This window comes from Brassica oleracea, chromosome C6, assembly GCF_000695525.1.
Source record: "Brassica oleracea var. oleracea cultivar TO1000 chromosome C6, BOL, whole genome shotgun sequence".
In the NCBI taxonomy this organism is placed as follows: domain Eukaryota; kingdom Viridiplantae; phylum Streptophyta; class Magnoliopsida; order Brassicales; family Brassicaceae; genus Brassica; species Brassica oleracea.
The window spans coordinates 31,808,538-31,828,166 of NC_027753.1; the positions used below are offsets into that span (position 1 = coordinate 31,808,538).

Sequence of the window (19,629 nt, forward strand, 5' to 3'; positions counted from 1 at the left end):
TTTTTTTTCCTGAATAAAAAAAATTAAAAACGAACTAATCGCGGACCGCCACGTGTTGGTGGAACCCGCGAATAGTGCAAGCAACGAAAAAAATTTCGATGTTTATTTTGCATGCGGAAACGACGATGCTTGTGTTTTTGATGGAACCCTAAGCCATAAACAACTTTTTTTTGCTCGCGATAAAGATGCTTTTAGGAAATGTGTTTATGCAGAATGAGAGAGCTCGGCTCATAAGTTAAACATGAATCGACCGAGAAAACTCTTGTGCTATTTAAAACATTAGAGCATGATTAATCCGAAGTTCTTAGAATGAGGTTCTTAGCGGAAGTTAAGAAACTGTTTCTTAACTTTTAACTAAAAAAGTTAAGAACCGGTTCTTAAATAACGACTTTAAGAACCGGTTCTTAATATTCTTAGTTAAAAGTTAAGAAACAGTTTCTTAACTTTCGGTAAAAACTTCATTTTAAGAACTCCGAGTTAATCATGGCCTTATACGATGCTCAATAAATTCAAACATGAATTCTGCCACCATAAATTGGTTCTACGTTTTATTTTATTTTGATCAAATGTTCTACTTTTTCTTGCCAACCAAACTCTACTACACTAGTTCAAAATAGAATCCAATTCAAAAAGCTAAATCGGAAGAATGAATTCAACATAAAACATAATTGTTGGAGAACTCTAAACGTCACGTGTAAATATGTCTGTCATTGTATTTTTTTTCTTTTAATATATGTTTGATTATAAATGAAAAAAAAAGGTTCATCGTCGAAACATATTCACGTGAGAGGTAAAAGCTAGAGCTAATATTGGTGCACATATTATATTTATCAGTTAAGAATAAACTTTTGCAAGCACTTTCTAAAAAAAAAAAAAAAACTTCTGCAAAAATCACCTCCAAATATTGTAAAATTGTCGTGCATTACGTAGCACAAATCAAAACTTCGTGCATGTAATATGTTCTTTACTTTTATTTTGTAACTTGGCTTTCAAATATGTTCTTTACTTCCAAAATGTTATCTTCTGTAACTAGAAAACCAATCTCGACCTTAAAAGAATTGGTTCTACGTTTAAGATAAAAGTTAGTGATTGTATAATAAAAAGAAATTTCTTAGGATAACACTTTTTAAGTTTTTGTCAAAAAAAAGATCCGAAGAAAAAAAAGGATTAAAAATAAATTTTATTAAAAGGTAAAAATGTATTTTAACCCTAGGGTTAACTAATCTAAACTTAGGGTTTGGAGTTAAGGGGTGGGATTTTAGAGATAGAGTTTCGAATTTTAAAAAATAAAAAGTAAATATTAAAATTTTCAAAATAAAAAAAGCTAGTTCGGTTATTTTCTTTGTTGAGTGCTATTTTTCTGACAAAAACTAAAAAATAACTATTTGAGAGAATTGCCTTTGTATAAACTATTTTTTTTAGGTCTGAAGTATAAACAGTTGTTCTATGTTTAGTTAGTGAAATGGAGTGCAGAAACCAAGTAGTAAATTTGGTTTGTAATTTAAAATAACAAAAAATCTAAAATATTTATATAATAGTAATAATTTAAAGTACATCTTAAAATCACAAGCTTAATAACACTGAATTTAAAAGAAAAGTTTAAAATGTTGGATTACTAAAACAATTCATAAAAATGCAAATTGACATAAATTCCAAATTAAATACATGCTTTTACAGCCTGTTATAATTCTCAGAAAATCATGAAATTTGTCAATATTCTTCTTAATCAATTTCTATTTGCTACTACTATTAATTTCATGTTACTTGATCATTGTCTCAGAGTACTATAATCATCTTGTCATTTAGTAATGCTAGTTACGATTTTCATGGCGTTTACATATCATTGTTTTGTTTTTATCGAATCGAATCAAATTACTCTCACATATCACAGCGATTAAAATTTAATCCATCTTAATTTCATTGCCATTCGTGACCATTATAAAATGATTTCGGTTAATAATTAACCATTGTTCTTTAAACTTTAATTTATTAAAAATGATATCTAAATTTTTCATCATGAATGTTCCAGTCATCAATTAGTGTTGGCACGGCTTTACTTTTAATAATGAATTTTCTGTGCATATTATTGTGAATCTACGATGTGTCGTTTTATCTTAAATTCTGGATGAGTATGATTAGTGGTTATTTTAAACGAAACTATTTCTCTTTTATATTAGTTCAAAAAAAGTATTTCTCTTTTATATAATAAATCAAAAAGCTTGAACTGAGGTTTCAAAAATGGGACACATTTCATGAAATTTGCTATATATACAGAAATTCATATTATTTCATATGTACCACTAAAGACACTTTCTTTTCTCCACCGAATTCTAGACAGCAATGTCGGTGGAAAGTTCTTGTCCAAATGTTTTTTCTTTAATTTTCCAAATTTATTTCCCAAAATTAGTTTGCTTAATCTTTTGCTGTAAGTAGATAAAGAACCATACTCTTATATCGTCGTGGTCGGTGCATGCTTCACTGTTCCGTCAACTATAGCAAATAGCACACATGATAAGAGTTCATGTTATCTTAGTGTTTAGGTCGGTTCACGGTTCCCTGTGCAAAGAAATAGTAACAGGGTAAAGGGAGATCTATACACTCTCCACTTAAATATACAATGAAGAATTTCATGATGAACTAGAACTCCGTTTTTTTATAAGCAGGACAGGCTATGAGAATTTGGGAGCATGCGGCAATGTTTATGATTTTTTTTTATATAAATTTGAGAGCCTAAATTTTTTTTTTATAAATTTTATATCTATGTAGTTTTTTTCAAAAATTTTGAGGACCTGTTGCAAATGTTAAACTTAGCATGACCCTAGATATGTCATCCATCTTGTTGATATTAATTTGTCCACCAGAATGACCATTATTCACGGTGGGTTTGTATTATCCTTTTTCATGTCATATTCTTCTAATCAATTTGTCTTTTTTGGTTGGTTCTTTTCTTTTTAACACTGAAATACATAGTACAAAATGTTTTGAATTTCTATATCATATTACCATATAATATCGAAACGATACGAATTTACCATGTGTTGGTATGTCACATTCAACATATGTTAACACGCTATTAAGAAGAAATTCGTCTTGCTCAAAAAAAAGAAGAAGAAATTCGTCACTTTTGTGACAAAATATCACATTTCACCACCATTTTATTACATGATTATTCAGCGAATAATTGTTCACTAAAGATGACATCTTGCAAATTTACCCTATAAAAACTGCAACATAAAATTTTCAATAAAAATAGAAGAAAATAATATTTTGTTAAAAAAAAGAAGACAAGGTTTGACCCCTTAAAAGGCGTAAAGAAGATTTATTAGAATGTGAATTTTTGAACTGGTTATGGTAAGAAATAACTAAAATACATGTAATTTTGTGACATAAAAGCTTCCATTAGTAAAAAACTAGGGTAAAATGGTGGAAAGAAAAATAAAGGAAATTCTGTTTGGATCTATCAGCTTAAATTTTTATTTCTGTTTTATGAATGATAAAAAAATTCAGCTGAAAGAAACAAATCAATTGACAAAGGATGAATGATTCTATTGGGAAAAATATAAGATATGTAGTAAAAAGGTAAAGAGAGATAGAAATCAAGTGGTCTTGGTTGGAGTTCCGTCCTGTGTTCGATTTTCGTTGGCCACACATAAACGTCTTAAGTGACAAAAAAACTCGGATTTCTATGGACTTCTCGATGATTAGTCATTGGGTCTAGAAAGTCTTTAAGATCACATCAAGATTATCAAAAAAGATACTCCCTCTGTTCCTGAAAGTAATATTTTATAAAGTGTTCACGCTTATTAAGAATTCAATAAATGTTTATAATTTAATTTTTATTTTATTTTATTATACACTTTCCAATAACTTTTCACCAATGAAATTTAATTAATTCAAATATTTTCATTTAATGTTTCTTAAAAGTATAAAAAAGTACCTTAAACATATAGAAAATTTATTTTTGTGGAATAAGTAAAAAATCTAAAACATCTTATTTTCGGGAACGGATGGAGTAGAAAAAAAAAGAGGAGACATAGGGGAGATACGGTTAGTCGGTGAAATATAGTTATTTTTTGTTATGGAATCAAAATTCCACATCCTATTTTGTTTACTAGTGAAAGCAAACAAAATTGTAGCATACCAAATTGATCCCCGGCAATCTATAAACCTTACCAGGAAAATACATTTGTAGCATACCAAATTGATCCCCGGCAATCTATAAACCTTACCATTTCGACTCCACAATCTATAAACCTTACCATTTCGACTCCAAAATTTACAACTTTTGTAATTTTATTACAGCAACCAACATCACAATGCCGAACAATTTCAGTTCATAAAATCAGCTCAAGTTCATAATAATCAGCATTGTTATAGCTTAATCTTCTTACATATTCCTAAAGCTAGGTAGCTTTTTCAAGTTTAATTAGTTTAACGTCTAATCGTTATTGTTATATATAATATGTATATGATTGAATGCTATGTTTGTGTAGTACGTTCGTAAAACCAAATAAATAATTAATGAAGTGGACATAGGTGGAGAGACATTACTGGATGGGTCGGGCAGCTAATGATAATATTGTCTTCCATATTGGTCCTTCCAATATCATTTTTTATCGTGACACATGATCCCTATCTATTCTATTCCCTGAATATGCTTTTAATTTTATTCCCTCTTAAGCAAAATAATACACATCTTTATATATAAAGATATGTAACACTAAATCATTTATCCAAGCCCTGATTCTAATTGGAACTCAAATTTCGTTTTGATTTTAGTTGATAAATTTTCTCTCAGGATTAAAGTTTGATATATATATATATATATATATATATATATATATTTATAGCTTTAATTGATCTTTTGATACGCTAAAACTTAACTTATGTGAATTTTACCATCATTGGTCATATGATATTTTTGTCAAATATGTGCTGCTAATTGATATATAATTTATACATGGTGAAATAATAAAAGTCGCCAACAAAAAAAGAACTTTCGAATAGTTAATGATTTTTATATGCAGATTAACAAATGGCTACAATAATATTTTGCGGCGAATATGGAATTGTAATTAGACGGAACGATAAACATTTGACACAAATATGTAGCAAAACGAATTCGACACATAAAATATAGAAAATAATAAATTAAACATGGCGGCAGGAAGACAGGTTCATAAAGTAGTTTTTGCTTTTCTTGGCCTAAATCTTTGAGGACTTGACTTTAGACAAAATCCGATTGGGCCGCCTCTGTTGTGCTACGCGGTACTACAACGAAGAAGGAATGAGTTGGGAAAATAGAAAGCCCATCGTCTATTCGAACGTTTTCTTGAGTGGCAATGGCATCACAAAAGAAAATATGCATCAAAATTAACAGAGAAAATGGTAGTAATCACGTGAAGAAGACCAGAGAATCATACAACCATATCCTCTAAAATGCTAGGCCATACTCCATTTTTTCACAACAAAATATACTATTCCAAAACAGATCTTTAAATAGATGTCAGATGATTGAAGGTTTCACATCCGGGAGAACGTATTGTGAACGTAGGAAGAGCCTCCGAGATCTCTAAGACGCTGTTGGTCACAGAAGAGAAACACAAAACGAGTTTCTTGAGGACCAGTGAGTTCTCAAGAATATACCTCACTAGTTCAGTCCAAATCTTCTTCTTGTGTTTCGATACTTTGGTTCTCTTGATGTACCTCGCTCTTTTCTTCCCAGCTTTCTCCACAGTGGCCACTTCATTAACCTCCACACACTCAAGCGTACATAGTAAGCATTGTGGCACAACGGTAAGCTCAAGATTCGCTGGTTCTGAGTCCTTCAAATAAAGCAAGTGCTGCCAAACAAAATAAAAACCAAATTAATTAGGTAATATGTTCTTAGGCCAAAAAAAAATCATAAAGTTAAGTAACAAGAACGTACCAACGTGAGGTGTTTCAGCTTCGGGCAACCTTGAAGAAAATATGGCAAAGTTTGTAATAAGACGGTGCAGAACGAAGCCTCTAAACGAGTTAAGTTGCAAAATTTGGTGAACGGTCCATGTTTCATGCAAGAATAAAGGACCTGCAATAAGAACATAATAACAATTCATTTGGTGTTACAAAATAAAATAAAAATAAAAATAACAATAACAATTCATTCATTGTTTTGTTTTAAATGCATACCTCGAGTGTAGGCTGAGAGATGATCATATGTCTAACACTAGGTATCCCTTTTAGAAAATCACAGATAATAGCTTTCTTGACCTGCAAGGTACTAGTACCGAACTGTGTATCAATGTCGACCTTGAACAAGGAACTCAGATTCTTCACCACAACTTTATCAGATAGATCATCTCTGAAGTTCATATACTTGAGCCCCGGAGCATCAACCTCAACAGCATACTCTTTACCATGAATTGTTCTGGCACGACTAAATTTCACACAAAACCTCTTCAGACTGAGAGATATCACACGCAGAACCGGTACATTGTCATCAAAAGCCCTAAAAACCGTCAGATCTTCAAGGACAGGACAGCCAGAGATGAGCTTCTCTACGATCAAAGGATCCTTGGTGGTAATGTCTTCGAGATGCACGGTCTTGAGACAAGGCAGAGAAACACCAAACTCAGGAGGATTCTGCATTCCCACGTTTGCAAGCTTGAGAGAAACCAAAGTGTTGCTCTTGTAAATGTTAACAGGTACGAGATCGTTGGTGAGAGTACGCTTGAGTGTGCTACTGCCAACGTCTAGTTGTTGAACTCCACGGTTAATCACTCCGGCGATGAACTCACTGCTCCCATGGTGACAAACATCTCGCCCGTTGTACGTTATCTTGAACTTCTGCAGACGCGAGCCACGGTTGATCTGGAGAAACGTGGCGATGAAGTTCTGTATGGCGGCGGGTTCATGGGAGTGTAACTCTAGTCCTGGGACCTGAAGCCATAGATCTTTAAATCTCTTCGATAAAAAGTTTGTCTTGATGGAATCTTTGGTGGGAAGGAATAAGAGAATCTGAGTTATCAAAGTGTCAGGAAGCGCGCTGAGTCTATCTGAAAATCTCATATCACGGAGACGGTACCATTGTTCTTTAACTTCCTTCTCAAGATAATGTATGCGAACTTCAAGATCACGTGGATTCGAGTACTCCTCCTGCCAACAAGAATCAAATCATCAAGAACTAGAAGAATGAGACTTATCAGAATTGGTAAAAAAAGGTTTGAGACGAACCTCTGAGTTGGCCGAGTTCATCAGTTTAGACTCTAGATAGTCTGTGTATATAGAAAGAGACATTTGGAGTATTTTACTAGACGTCCCCGGATTTACTCTCCGTTGTAAGATAACATTACTGGATAGATTGAGATATTGTCAATACGTGAAAAAGGAATAAAAGCATTGAATGAAAGAAAGAAAGAAAGAAGATCGTTACATTCTTGTTCGCATAGCTTGACGTGATGTGTCATTGAGACGATTCTGCCGAGGATGAGCAAGATCATAGTCCTGCTGCATTTTGAGCAGGGATGAAATAAACGATACGAAAGTTTGAGCCATTCACAATCGGAGACGAAGAGGAGGATGATCGGAGACGACGAACAATTGGTGGGAATCAAAAAGCAAGGGTTTATACCCTTTTTATACGCATAAGTTAAATATATTTCCTGAAAGTTTAACTCTATTGTCTCCTCATTAATTGAATTTCTTTTGGTAACCTTTTAGTTGACAAATTAAATATAGTTTTTCAGATTGTGTGTTTGAGTTTTAATTAGGTGTACTAGATTTTATTTAAATTTTTTAACTTTAACTAAAATCACTCAAATAACTTCAAAATTCACCTAAATCCCACCAAAATTAAAACACTCCACAACTCCTTAAATATAGTTTTTGGGTTTGTAAAGAGTAAAATTTCAACAGAAACTGTAAGATATTTTATTTATTGTTTTCTTAGGTTCTAATCCGTGCCAAAATACAAAATCGTAATTTAAAACTAAAATTTGGGCCAAAATATGAAATTTTATTTCATGAAAATTCAATATTGAAAAAGATAAACTACACCTGATTTTATATATTTAATATATTTTATTAGATAAACTTTTAACCTGTGCCAAAATGCAAGATCATAATATTTTAAAACGTCATTTTAATCCGTACCAAAACGCAATATCATAATGTTTTTATTGAACGAAATGTTGTTATTGATTTATTAAGTTATATGATTTTAATGAAATGAAATTCATTCTGTTTAAGTAAGATTTAAGCGTTTGATAAAATGATAACTATTTTTATTTCATCAAATCTATTATAATAAAGTTGAAGAGAAACTCTTCACAATGCGCCACATCCTCCCTCATATCTCTATTTTGTGTCACGTGCCGAGAAAAGAGAGGGTTTTTTTTCTTTTATTCTTCCAATTCGTGGATTTTCTTCTTCTTTTTTCTTTGGTGTTTCCGGCTCGTTCATTAGCTGGATTTTCTGATTATTTATTGGGCCTTTCTATTTATTTATTGGCCTATACTTTGATATATGCAACCCGTTTGTGTTTAGAATTAGGTGTGTCATCTTCAGTTGATCGACGCCGTCACCTTCCATCGTCCCCGACTGCATTTTCGTGTAACGTCTTCGTTTTCACTTAATATCAAGCTATAAATCAATCATTAAGCTTCACCCCACCTTTCTTCCCACTCTGTCTCATTTATTCTCATTAACAAGCGGTGTTTGTAACAGATCCAAGGTCGAGCTATAAATAAGTGTTTTGGAGCGACGAAGATATGCAGCATTGAGATATCTTATAGCTTAAGCAATCCAACGGATGCCTTCAGATATGTCGTTTTCCTATGTTCTTCTCGCCAACTTGAGAGCAGACCATTGCTCAAACACGGCGGAGGTGCGTCTTCTGAGGTTCTGGGAACATAATTTTCATTTTCCTTACATTAATTAATGGCTTCGTACAAACATAAGTTGACTGGTATATAGAGAAAGTAATCTTTGATTCTTGATCACACAAAATTAATATGGATTTATTATGTTTAAATTTCAGTTTAATTTCTGTATTGCTTTCTACAATTGTTTAAATTTTAATACAAAATATTTTTTTTAATAATTTATCCCCAAAAATATATATTTTTCATTCCCACATTACTTTTTTATAACAATAACAAAAAAAAAATACATTTCAAACTAAAACAAAGCTAAATGTCTAAACTTAAACTTCAAATGCCGAGGCTATAACATACAATTCACCATTTCCTTCCAATATATCTTCATTACTAAACCTAATAGACATTATCTTCACTACTAAACCTAATACACATTATTCACCATTCCGATCATGAATCTCATATACGTTACAAAAAAACAATATATATAAAACATAATTGTAAAATAAAAGTCGCACAATTAAACAACGAACTTAACATCATCGTGTATAGCAAAATGTTGGCTGCTGATTTCATGAAAAACTAAGCACAAATACTAACCTACATAGTAAAAAAAATGTACAACATAAACAAAATATTTATAAACACAATAAACAACTGCTCCGCGCGGACAAACCACTAGTATACAAATAAACATATTCAAATGAATACATATATGTAATAACTATAAATTAAATTAACACTATATGGAATTTATTATATAAAATTTGCTGACCCGTTATACAAAATACATTATAAAATAGTATATAATAAATATGATATATGATATATCTAACATTTTCAAAAATAACAAAAGGAAAATTGTTACTACTTCATTTTGGACGTGTGGAAATGGAACCAAATGCTCTAGCGAAATGTGTAGACCAATACAATATTCAAAACCCTTGTTCAATTTTAGGCTATTTAAGATTTTTAATATATTGGCAATTACTTATTTAAATATTTTTAAGCTTCCATCTTAAGATTTTTCTACTATATCTTAAAAAAATTAATGTTTAATATTTAAATATTGATATGTTGTAACCATTTTTAACATGACAGAATTATTCTTAATTACATATGGTAATTCAAAACTAAATTTAATAGCACTTTTCGTGATATAACATCTAATATCATTGAATAGTGTTTATATTTTAATAATATAGATAAATTATTTTATATAACTAATGACGCAAATCTTATATTATAATAAGGTTTCTGCACGCTTGGATTTATATACAATGACATATTCCATTTTAAATCATCCCTATTTAAATTTGTTTATGATACCATGAAATTAATTTGATGTACAAATTAAGTCATCCCTCTTAAATTCATCCCTATTTCGTATGTATGGAATAATATATTTACCACGAAAACATTTCAAATCGCTATTAACATATCGACTCTACCGATAAGATTATAGAAACCAAGTAATATCCGCAAAACAATGAGCATGATTGGTTTAGACTTCAGAGCCTTTTACTTAAGTAAAACGACTTCAATAATCCAAAAAAAAAAAATTCTTAAAATCAGCTTTGCTAATACATTCATGCCTTTTTTGCTTGATCACTTTTTTGGTGTCTAATGCATGTTTCCTTTTGATGTAGGAGAGTCAGATTTGAAGACAAATATTGTTAAAGGAGAAGGAGGATGATATGATCCTAACCGGCTTATCTCTCACTCCAGGCGGCCAGCTGATGAATACCCTTGGGAAGCAGCAGCTAGACAATAATGAAACCGACTTCAAATCAACAAAAGGAGGAAATTTTGGTCGACCAATCACCTATGGACAATACATTTTGTCGAGCCAAAATCATATTGGATTTTGAAGATTTGAGAGGTGGCCGCAATATCCACATTAGCGACCTAGTTAGGCCACCCTAGTACCAACCATCGGTTATACTACTTTTTAATGGACTAACAAGCAAATCACCGTGTTTGATCATCCCAACATGACCAAGAAATCTCATGATCACGTTGAGAAATGGCGTAAAGAGAAGTGATTTTGACCCATTTTAACAAAATCATAACAAAATCACTTTTGTTGGCATCACTTTGATTTTGTTTGAAGGGAAATTCGACGAGAACTAAGGAAAATTATTTACTGGCGTATTTCCATCGAGATAAATAACAAAAGGATGCCAACAAAAGTCTTGGTTGTAGCCAGGCCAAGAAACGTCCACCATTTTTTTATATCTGTTCAAAGTCTTCATTTCTAGTTTCTAGATTTCTTATTCTCATCATTCTTTCTTGCTTTCTACAACTTATAAAACTCGAAGAGCCACGAAATAAAGAGTGTTGAAGATACTGCCTCAGTGTTAAGCATACTTTTCTCACCCACTTCAAGGGTGACATCGCGAGGGTGTTTATCTGCTACATATTTCATGGAATCGTGAACACGAAACAAAGAAACTTTCAAATCCTGTAACATGGTGTCGCATTCCCAAAGTGACTGTTCAAGCTCAAAGTTTGAAATTTAACCGGGTACAAAAGGAACAAACGTCGGTGTATCCGACCATAAACAACCTTGAAAGGCGTCGTATTGATTGCAGTGTGATGGCTCGTATTGTAGCTGATATCTTCCCAGCTCAAATACTTACTACGCAATTTAAGATAATTAAGAAGAAGAGAAACATCTCAGATATGACTCTAGGCATCGATTCAATATAGTGTTTAAGAACACACTTAGCAATTGTATAAAGACAACTTTCTTTATTAATGTTTAGAAACTATCTCAAAACTAAACACTCAAAAGCTCTTGTATTCTTAATCTTCTACTTATTATCAAAGTCACAAATCAACTTTGATATTTATAGGAATATTCCTAAAATAAAATAGAAAACTTCATTTTTTCCTATTTCTAATGGTAAATAAAAAATTCCTTTTATCCCTAACCAGCTTGTTAAGAATAACTTGAGCTGCAAGCTATTGAAGCTTACCCAACATTAAAAGACCTCCGTTTTTCGTTTGTTTGTGGATGAAACGCAATACTATATGTGAGTTTAGTAGCTAAAACCCGAAAGCATTCACGCTAAAATCCAATGAGAAAGAATTTATATGTATCATACAATATATGATGGAAAACTGTGTAAATTCACCACTTCACACACAAAGATTTCAGCAATATCCGATGCAGTAAATGGGTGTTTCATGCCAAAGAAAAGTGTGCATTTTCTTACTCTGTCCACAATTACCAATACTGGAGGTAGGAAAATCTTCAATAAAATCCATGATGATGTCTTGTCACACTTCTGAAGAAATGGTAAGGGTTGAAGTAGTCATGTCAGCGATAGTGTGGATGTCGTATGAGTCTGACAAATCCCACACTGAGATAGATATTATAGGACAGAATGGAGTACATTATGCCAATGAAAAGAACACTGGATTCGTTTCAAAGTTTTGAACACTCCGGAATGTCCTCCTTGAATACCGTCGTGAAGGATCAAGGGAAGAAAGTGTGATGCTTGCGGAATCAACAAGCAACATTTGAACCAAACGCGTCCATTAATCATAGTAAGACCTTTTTCATAGGTTCACCAGGTGTGATCTGACTTTTAACACTCTGTTGCCTTCATCCTGCTCAATTTATGCATAAAATATCTTTCGGGTGAAAGACAACATGAACACTCAAGGACATACACAAGCTGCTACCGATCCACCGACTGCATTTGACACAATAAACCATCGGCTGCCTTGTGTTTCTTCTTGGGCAAGTAAACCCCGTTGCAACGTAGCATAATGGCAGGAACGTGACCTCATTGAACATAACGTCGTTAGAATTGGGCCAAATTGTGTTGAATTCTATTTTGTAAACAACGAAAAACATTTAATGTCCTTTTTTGATCTGTCATTCAAAAAAGTGGAACCTTATATAAAACTTTAGGTAAGTATAGCAATACTATAACTTAGCTTTTCTTTTACACTGGAGAAAAAAAACATAAGGTTCAAAGAGATTATTCCTTCCTAAAAAGATCTTCAAAGAGATGTCAGATGGTTGATGATTTCACATCCGGGAGAACGTATTGTGAACGTAGGAAGCGCCTCCGAGATCTCTAAGACGCTATTGGTCGCAGAAGAGAAACACAAAACGAGTTTCTTGAGGACTAACGAGTTCTCAAGAATATACCTCACTAGTTCAATCCAAATCTTCTTCTTGTGTTTCGATACTTTGGTTTTCTTGATGTACCTCGCTCTTTTCTTCCCAGCTTTCTCCACCGTGGCCACTTCTTTAACCTCAACACACTCAAGCGTACATAGTAAGCACTGAGGCACAACGGTAAGCTCAAGGTTCTCTGGTTCTAAGTCCTTCAAATAAAGCAAGTACTGCCAAACAAAATAAAATAAAAACCAAAATTAGTTTATGTGTTGTTAGGCCAAAAAAATCACAAAGTTTTTAGTAACAAGAATGTACCAATGTGAGGTGTTTCAGCTTCGGGCAACCTTCAAGAAAATGTGGCAACCTTTGTAATAAGACGGTGCAGAACGAAGCCTCTAAGCGAGTTAAGTTGCGAAATTTGGTGAACGCTCCATTATTCATCCAAGCATAAAGGATCTGCAAGAACAAACATAATAACAATTTATTGGGTGTTACAAAAAAAAATAAAAACAATTTATTCATTGTTTGTTATAAATGTATTACCTCGAGTGTAGGCTGAGAGATGATCATATGTCTTACACCAGAAACACCCTTGAGAAAATCACAGATAATAGCTTGCTTCATCTGCCCGGTAATAGTAGTGCTAATGCCAAAACTGAACTGTGTATCAATGTCGATCTTGAACAAGGAACTCATATTCTTCACCACAACTTTATCAGATAGATTATCTCTGAAGTTCAGATACTTGAGACCCGGAGCATCAACCTCAACAGCATACTCTTTACCATGAATTGTTCTGGCACGACTAAATTTCACACAAAACCTCTTCAGACTGAGAGATATCACACGCAGAACCGGTACATTGTCATCAAAAGCCCTAAAAACCGTCAGATCTTCAAGGACAGGACAGCCAGAGATGAGCTTCTCTACGATCAAAGGATCCTTGGTGGTAATGTCTTCGAGATGCACGGTCTTGAGACAAGGCAGAGAAACACCAAACTCAGGAGGATTCTGCATTCCCACGTTTGCAAGCTTGAGAGAAACCAAAGTGTTGCTCTTGTAAATGTTAACAGGTACGAGATCGTTGGTGAGAGGACGCTTGAGTGTGCTACTGCCAACGTCTAGTTGTTGAACTCCACGGTTAATCACTCCGGCGATGAACTCACTGCTCCCATGGTGACAAACATCTCGCCCGTTGTACGTTATCTTGAACTTCTGCAGACGCGAGCCACGGTTGATCTGGAGAAACGTGGCGATGAAGTTCTGTATGGCGGCGAGTTCATGGGAGTGCATCTCTAGTCCTGGGACCTGAAGCCATAGATCTTTAAATCTCTTCGATAAAAAGTTTGTCTTGATGGAATCTTTGGTAGGAAGGTATAAGAGTATCTGAGTTATCAAAGTGTCCGGAAGCGCGCTGAGTCTATCTGAGATATGACGGAGACGGTACCATAGTTCTTTAACTTCCTTCTCAAGATAATGTATGCGAACTTCAAGATCACGTGGATTCGAGTACTCCTCCTGCCAACAAGAATCAAATCATCAATAACAAGAAGAGTGAACTGTATATGGATAAAATCAGAATTGGTAAAAAAGGTTTGAGACGAACCTCTGAGTTGGCCGAGTTCATAAGTTTAGACTCTAGATAGTCTGTGTATATAGAGGGAAACCTTTGGAGTCTTGGAGTGTCGGTCGTCGGGGTAGGGCGACTCCGTTGTAAGATAACAGTACTGGAGAGATGGAGATATTGTCAATACAGTGAAAAAGGAATAAAAGCATTGGAAGAAAGAAAGAAAGAAAGAAGATTGTTACATTCTTTTCCGCATAGCTTGACGTAATGTGTCATTGAAAGGTTTCTGCCGAGGATGAGCAAGAGCATAGTCCGGCTGCGTCTTGAGCAGGAGTGAAATAAACGACACGAAAGGTTCAGCCATTCGCACTCGGAGAAGACGAACAATTGCTGGGACTCAAAAAACCAAGGGCTTATATGCTTTTTATACGCATAAGTTAAATATATTTCCTGAAAATTTGACTCTATTGTCTCTCATTAATTGAATTTCTTTTGGTAACCATTTAGTTAACAAATTAAATTTAGTTTTTTGGATTGTGTGTTGAGTTTTAGGTTTATATAGCATAATATATGGAAAATTAAGTCGTTAGAAATTATTTTGTTTCCTTTTTGATATTCTTAAATTAACTCCATTGTCTTTTCTGAGTTTATTTTGACTTTTGATACCGATTTTTTATATTGTCATTTTCTTATTTGAAAAGTGAAAATTCACTTTTTTAACTAAACTGTTGTCAAAGCTTCATACATATATAAATAATTCCACCACTTGTTGGATGTATAATCTGGAACGGGATGCAAGTACTAATTTGAATGGAAAGACGGTTAATATTCTTCAATAAATGTATAAACACACATTAATGTAGTTAAATAATCCAATTAGAAAGCAAAAGATGACACTATTATGCGAGAGCTTTTAATTTACAACTAAATCTCATTTAAACTTCAACCAGGTGATGTAAAAGAGACGATAAAAAATAATCCAAAGCAGAGCATCCTAAAAGAAATTATAGCAAAGAGCGTATTCGAGAAAGAAAAAGATAACATTAGACAAGGATAAAGCACAGAGCAAGATGCAGAGACATCGAGTTTGCTCAAGAGATGTTCATTGCTTCTGCGTGATATGTTTCGAGATCCTTGTCTAGTTCTTCAGCCGACTTCTCCACCGCCTTCTTTCCGCCTCGGCCGCCTTTATTCCCTCTGCCACCACCGGCTTGGCCTCGGCCTCTACCACGAAACCCTCCTCGGCCACTTCTTACGCCACCTCCTTGTTGGTTTCCACTGCCATAAATAGAATGTATGATATGATTAGTTATAAAACCTATACATGATCGGTCACATATGATTAGATGAAAGCAACGTAAGCGATATCACTTACATTGGAAGGCGTCTCATAGAAGGAGCTGCACTTCTTCCTCTTCCTCTCCCACCTCTAATTCCTTGTCTGCAAGAATCAGACACTTAAGTCTTCACGCTTGATCATCAAAGACACGCAATCTCAACTATGCTACAAGAAATGGCTACATACCCAATGGAAACAGTTCTCTTCATCCTTCCGTTCAATCCGGTTACATTAACACGAGCTGCAACAGGAGCAACCTCATTGTTTCCACCAAGAATCTCCAATTTCATTGACCTTCCATCCAACAGGACATTGTTGTATCTCTTCATAGCTTGAAATGCATCACTTCTTCTCATGTACACAACTTCCGCCGAGCCCTGTATCACACACACACACATCTGTAAAGACCTTTGAACCAGAGCGAGGAAAAAAAAACAGAAGTCAAAATATGTTGGAACTTACATTTGGACGCCCGTTCTGGTCATAGTGAATTGCATATCTTTTCATCTCTCCAATCTCACCAAAGAGTTCCTAGATACCACATGGTAGCACAACGTTTTCTTAGGAAACTCCTCATCGGACCATAATAACAAAGCACTGAACCATAGAAGTCGAGGCTATACCCTGATATCTTCATTTGTTACTCCCTGATCAAGGTTGGTAACATAAACAGTAGTTCCAACCTCTATTCCAGTTACTCCAACAGATCTCATGCTTTCTTCAAACAAACCATTCTGCCATGGCAAGTTCTTCTTCCTGCGGTTAAGCTGTTAAGTGGAACAGATAAAGTCAGCCAAAAGGGTCTGTAGAATCTGGGAAGCCACATTAATCAACAAAATTTCTTGAAAGACGAGAAGCCACCCTTTTATCTGAAAGTCCTATACCAGTCAAGAACCATCGAAGGATAAAATGTGGTGAAAACAAGCAATTTTTGATCAGCTTCATACAAATCTCACTGGTGATATCACAGTCTCTGATGCCAAAAACATAGTCCTTGGAGAATCAAAAACTGAGACAGCCATCAGACTCCAAAGAAATTCCAGATGTAGCAAGAGGCAAAACATGAACTTCATGCATCGTGCACATTCCTCAACTTAAAGAGACTATCTAAGTTTGCTGAAATTCCCCCCAACCACCACGAAAGTCATCAATCCAGATGACCCTAGGTGGACTAATACAGCTCCCCCACTAAAAGTACAAAACTTCTGCTCATCTAGGCCTGTTGAAATCATCATATTTGGCCATATAGACCACTAAGTAGACAAGGACAAGGAAGAGGCTTTTCTAAGAAAACTCCTCCATAAACTAGTAGATGTTAGAAGAGCTTTGTAGTCTGAGTCCCAGAGGAAGTTTTGAAAGCTAAAAGTGTGTTAAGGCGAATGCAAAATCAAAAGTGCTTCTCCAAGAACATTTAGAGACTCGTTTATCAAACGCTATGCTTCGTTATTTGGTGTGCAAACTCAGAATTCCAATCATACAGAGAGAAGATCCCAGATTCGTGAGCTTGCCTTGTTTGAGAATGATGACGGCCTAGCTTTCACAGCTAGAGGACCTCTGCGAACAGGTCCACCAGCTCCTCTTCCAGCACCTTTAGCTCCACCGCGGGAAACTCCTTTACCAGCAGACTTTTTAGCGGCCTTGCTCCTCTTAACCATTTCATCAAGAGACATACTCAATGAGTCCGCCATCTTCAGCTCAATTAAATCTGGAAAATACAATCAAAATTAACAAATCAAACAACAGATTCATCGCATAGAGATATAAATTCAAGCCTCATATATACAAATCAAAGATCCGACGGAAACTCATATCTCAAAGCGCTAGATCTACAGATTCCTATGATCTAAACCTAAAACAGACGTAAATTCTCAATCGAAAAGGGAAAACGAATCGAATTCATTCAGACGAATCATCAACGGATATAAATTAGCTGAACAATTAGCAAAAGACGAATCGAAATTTTACCAGATGAAAGATCAAAAGACGGATCGAAGAAGATGTAGAAATCGGCTCGTGCGAATCGATTGGGGGAATTAGGGATTTATCGTCTTTGAGAAATTGGGAGAATGGGGGAACGTGTTTTCGGCTCAAGGGAGATAGATATTTAAATAGGTCTAGGTCAATGGGGGCAAACTTGTTAATAATTTTTATTATGGGGGTGTTTTCCGTCTTTTTGTTTTAGATATTAATTGGAAAAACCAAAGGTCGGCGATAAAAGAGAACTTGCCAGCTAAGAGACGTTTACGCGTTTTGTTAAAAATCTGTGTTTACAAAACAAGCACTATAATTAGCGAAAATACATCTTTTAGGTTCTTACGGCCTGATCGGTCTAACCCGATCGGTTGCAGTTGCGGGAGTTTACGAATGTAGATAAGACTGAGAATTTGAGTTTTAGGTCGCGGGTTTCGCCCCATTTGACCCGCTGCAGGACGGGTACGGGTCGAACAATTAGAAGAAAATTGATTCGCAAATGCGGGTGCGGTTATGAGTATTTTATGCGGGATGGATGCGAGTCGGTGAATTTTGAATCGCGGGTATCCGTCAACTCGCAAAAAAATGTTTTTTTTGTTAAAAAAAATATATTTTTTTAGAAAAATACAGGAATGTTTAAAAATAATAATTAAAAAACTTAAAAAATATATAAAAATTTAATTAAAATTTTTAAAATATATAAAAATTTAATTATAAATATACTATTTATAGTATTTTTTAGAAAAATTAAATTAAATAATTATTTAAATATATATATATAACCCGCAGGTCCCGCATGTTACCCGCAGAATTAATCGGGGCGGATGCAAGTATAAATATATTTGTTCTCGGGTTGTGCGGGTCGGATTGTTTGACCAAAAAAAATTGAAACATGCGGGTCAACGGGTCAGCGGGGCAGGTTTGACCCGCAACCCATCCTTAGATGCGGATGGTTGTGGTTTTAAACGGTTTTAAGAGATTTGTACAACTGGTACTGCGGTTATAAATTGGTGCGTTTGCGGGATAACAATAGTTACATTTTATATAATTATAAAAATTTTAGTTATAAATATAGTTATATTTTATTTATAATAATAGTTATATTTTAAGTCTTTCTATTATTTCAATTTAAAACTTTTATTTTTATTTTTGTATTTATATTGTTTTAAAAAAAGAAAAAAATTACCTTTGCGCAACTGCTCGCAACCACAAACGATAGCTAGAACCGGTTTTTTTATTTAAGAAGTTTAGAGCAGTTTGAATCGATTTGGAACGGTTTGAGTGATTGTTGCAAAACGCCACCAACCGCTACCAACCGCAAAAGATTGCGTGGCGAAGAAACCAGTCATGCCCTTGACAAGACTTTGTTCAAAAGAAAAGTTCTTAATAGGAATTTAAATAGGATTTAAACCAACAAATCATTTATAATCCCAGCCTGCATAAGATACTAATTACGAATGTTACCAATCTATTATTAATTCAAGACTTCCATATCTCAAGTGATTTTTATTTGACCAAATAAATAGTGTTTGCTTTCATTTAAATTTAGTTTTTTTCTTTCTAAAGTTATAAGAGAATCTGTCTTAGAAATATGACATCTTGAGTTTTAGCTTCCAAGTCCTTTATGATTTCCGTACTATAGGAAGTTTCAAATAACGTATACATGCGAGTAATATTTTGGTTTCATAATACATAATCTTTTTTTTGGTTAGCATGGTCTAAATTGATGAGTATATGTTTAAGTTGATGACAAAAA

General features: G+C 34.2%; 3 protein-coding genes across 4 annotated transcripts; all 3 read right to left on the reverse strand.

The window, feature by feature from the left end:
• Positions 1–5,458: 5,458 nt before the first annotated feature.
• On the reverse strand, positions 5,459–7,536 carry LOC106299565 (putative F-box/FBD/LRR-repeat protein At5g44950). Its single transcript, XM_013735637.1, has 5 exons — positions 7,415–7,536; positions 7,216–7,333; positions 6,172–7,137; positions 5,930–6,070; positions 5,459–5,843 (listed from the first exon to the last, which is right to left on the reverse strand). Exons 1-5 carry the CDS (start codon positions 7,534–7,536, stop codon positions 5,496–5,498), a joined length of 1,695 nt encoding a protein of 564 aa, XP_013591091.1. The 3' UTR covers positions 5,459–5,495.
• A 5,312-nt stretch (positions 7,537–12,848) lies between these two features.
• Positions 12,849–14,927, reverse strand: LOC106299478 (putative F-box/FBD/LRR-repeat protein At5g44950). The gene is made up of 5 exons (XM_013735566.1): positions 14,806–14,927; positions 14,603–14,723; positions 13,540–14,514; positions 13,312–13,452; positions 12,849–13,223 (listed from the first exon to the last, which is right to left on the reverse strand). The coding sequence occupies exons 1-5, from the start codon at positions 14,925–14,927 to the stop codon at positions 12,876–12,878; spliced, it is 1,707 nt and encodes a 568-aa protein (XP_013591020.1). The 3' UTR covers positions 12,849–12,875.
• Positions 14,928–15,421: 494 nt separating this feature from the next.
• On the reverse strand, positions 15,422–17,980 carry LOC106300617 (THO complex subunit 4C). Of its 2 annotated transcripts, none has more exons than XM_013736796.1 (7): positions 17,868–17,980; positions 17,411–17,607; positions 16,526–16,669; positions 16,365–16,433; positions 16,089–16,279; positions 15,939–16,004; positions 15,422–15,841 (listed from the first exon to the last, which is right to left on the reverse strand). In XM_013736796.1, exons 2-7 carry the CDS (start codon positions 17,588–17,590, stop codon positions 15,655–15,657), a joined length of 837 nt encoding a protein of 278 aa, XP_013592250.1. In that variant the 5' UTR covers positions 17,591–17,607; positions 17,868–17,980; the 3' UTR covers positions 15,422–15,654. The 2 variants fall into 2 exon arrangements, with proteins under 2 accessions (XP_013592250.1, XP_013592251.1); XM_013736797.1 differs by having other exon boundaries at positions 16,764–17,607.
• Positions 17,981–19,629: the final 1,649 nt, after the last annotated feature.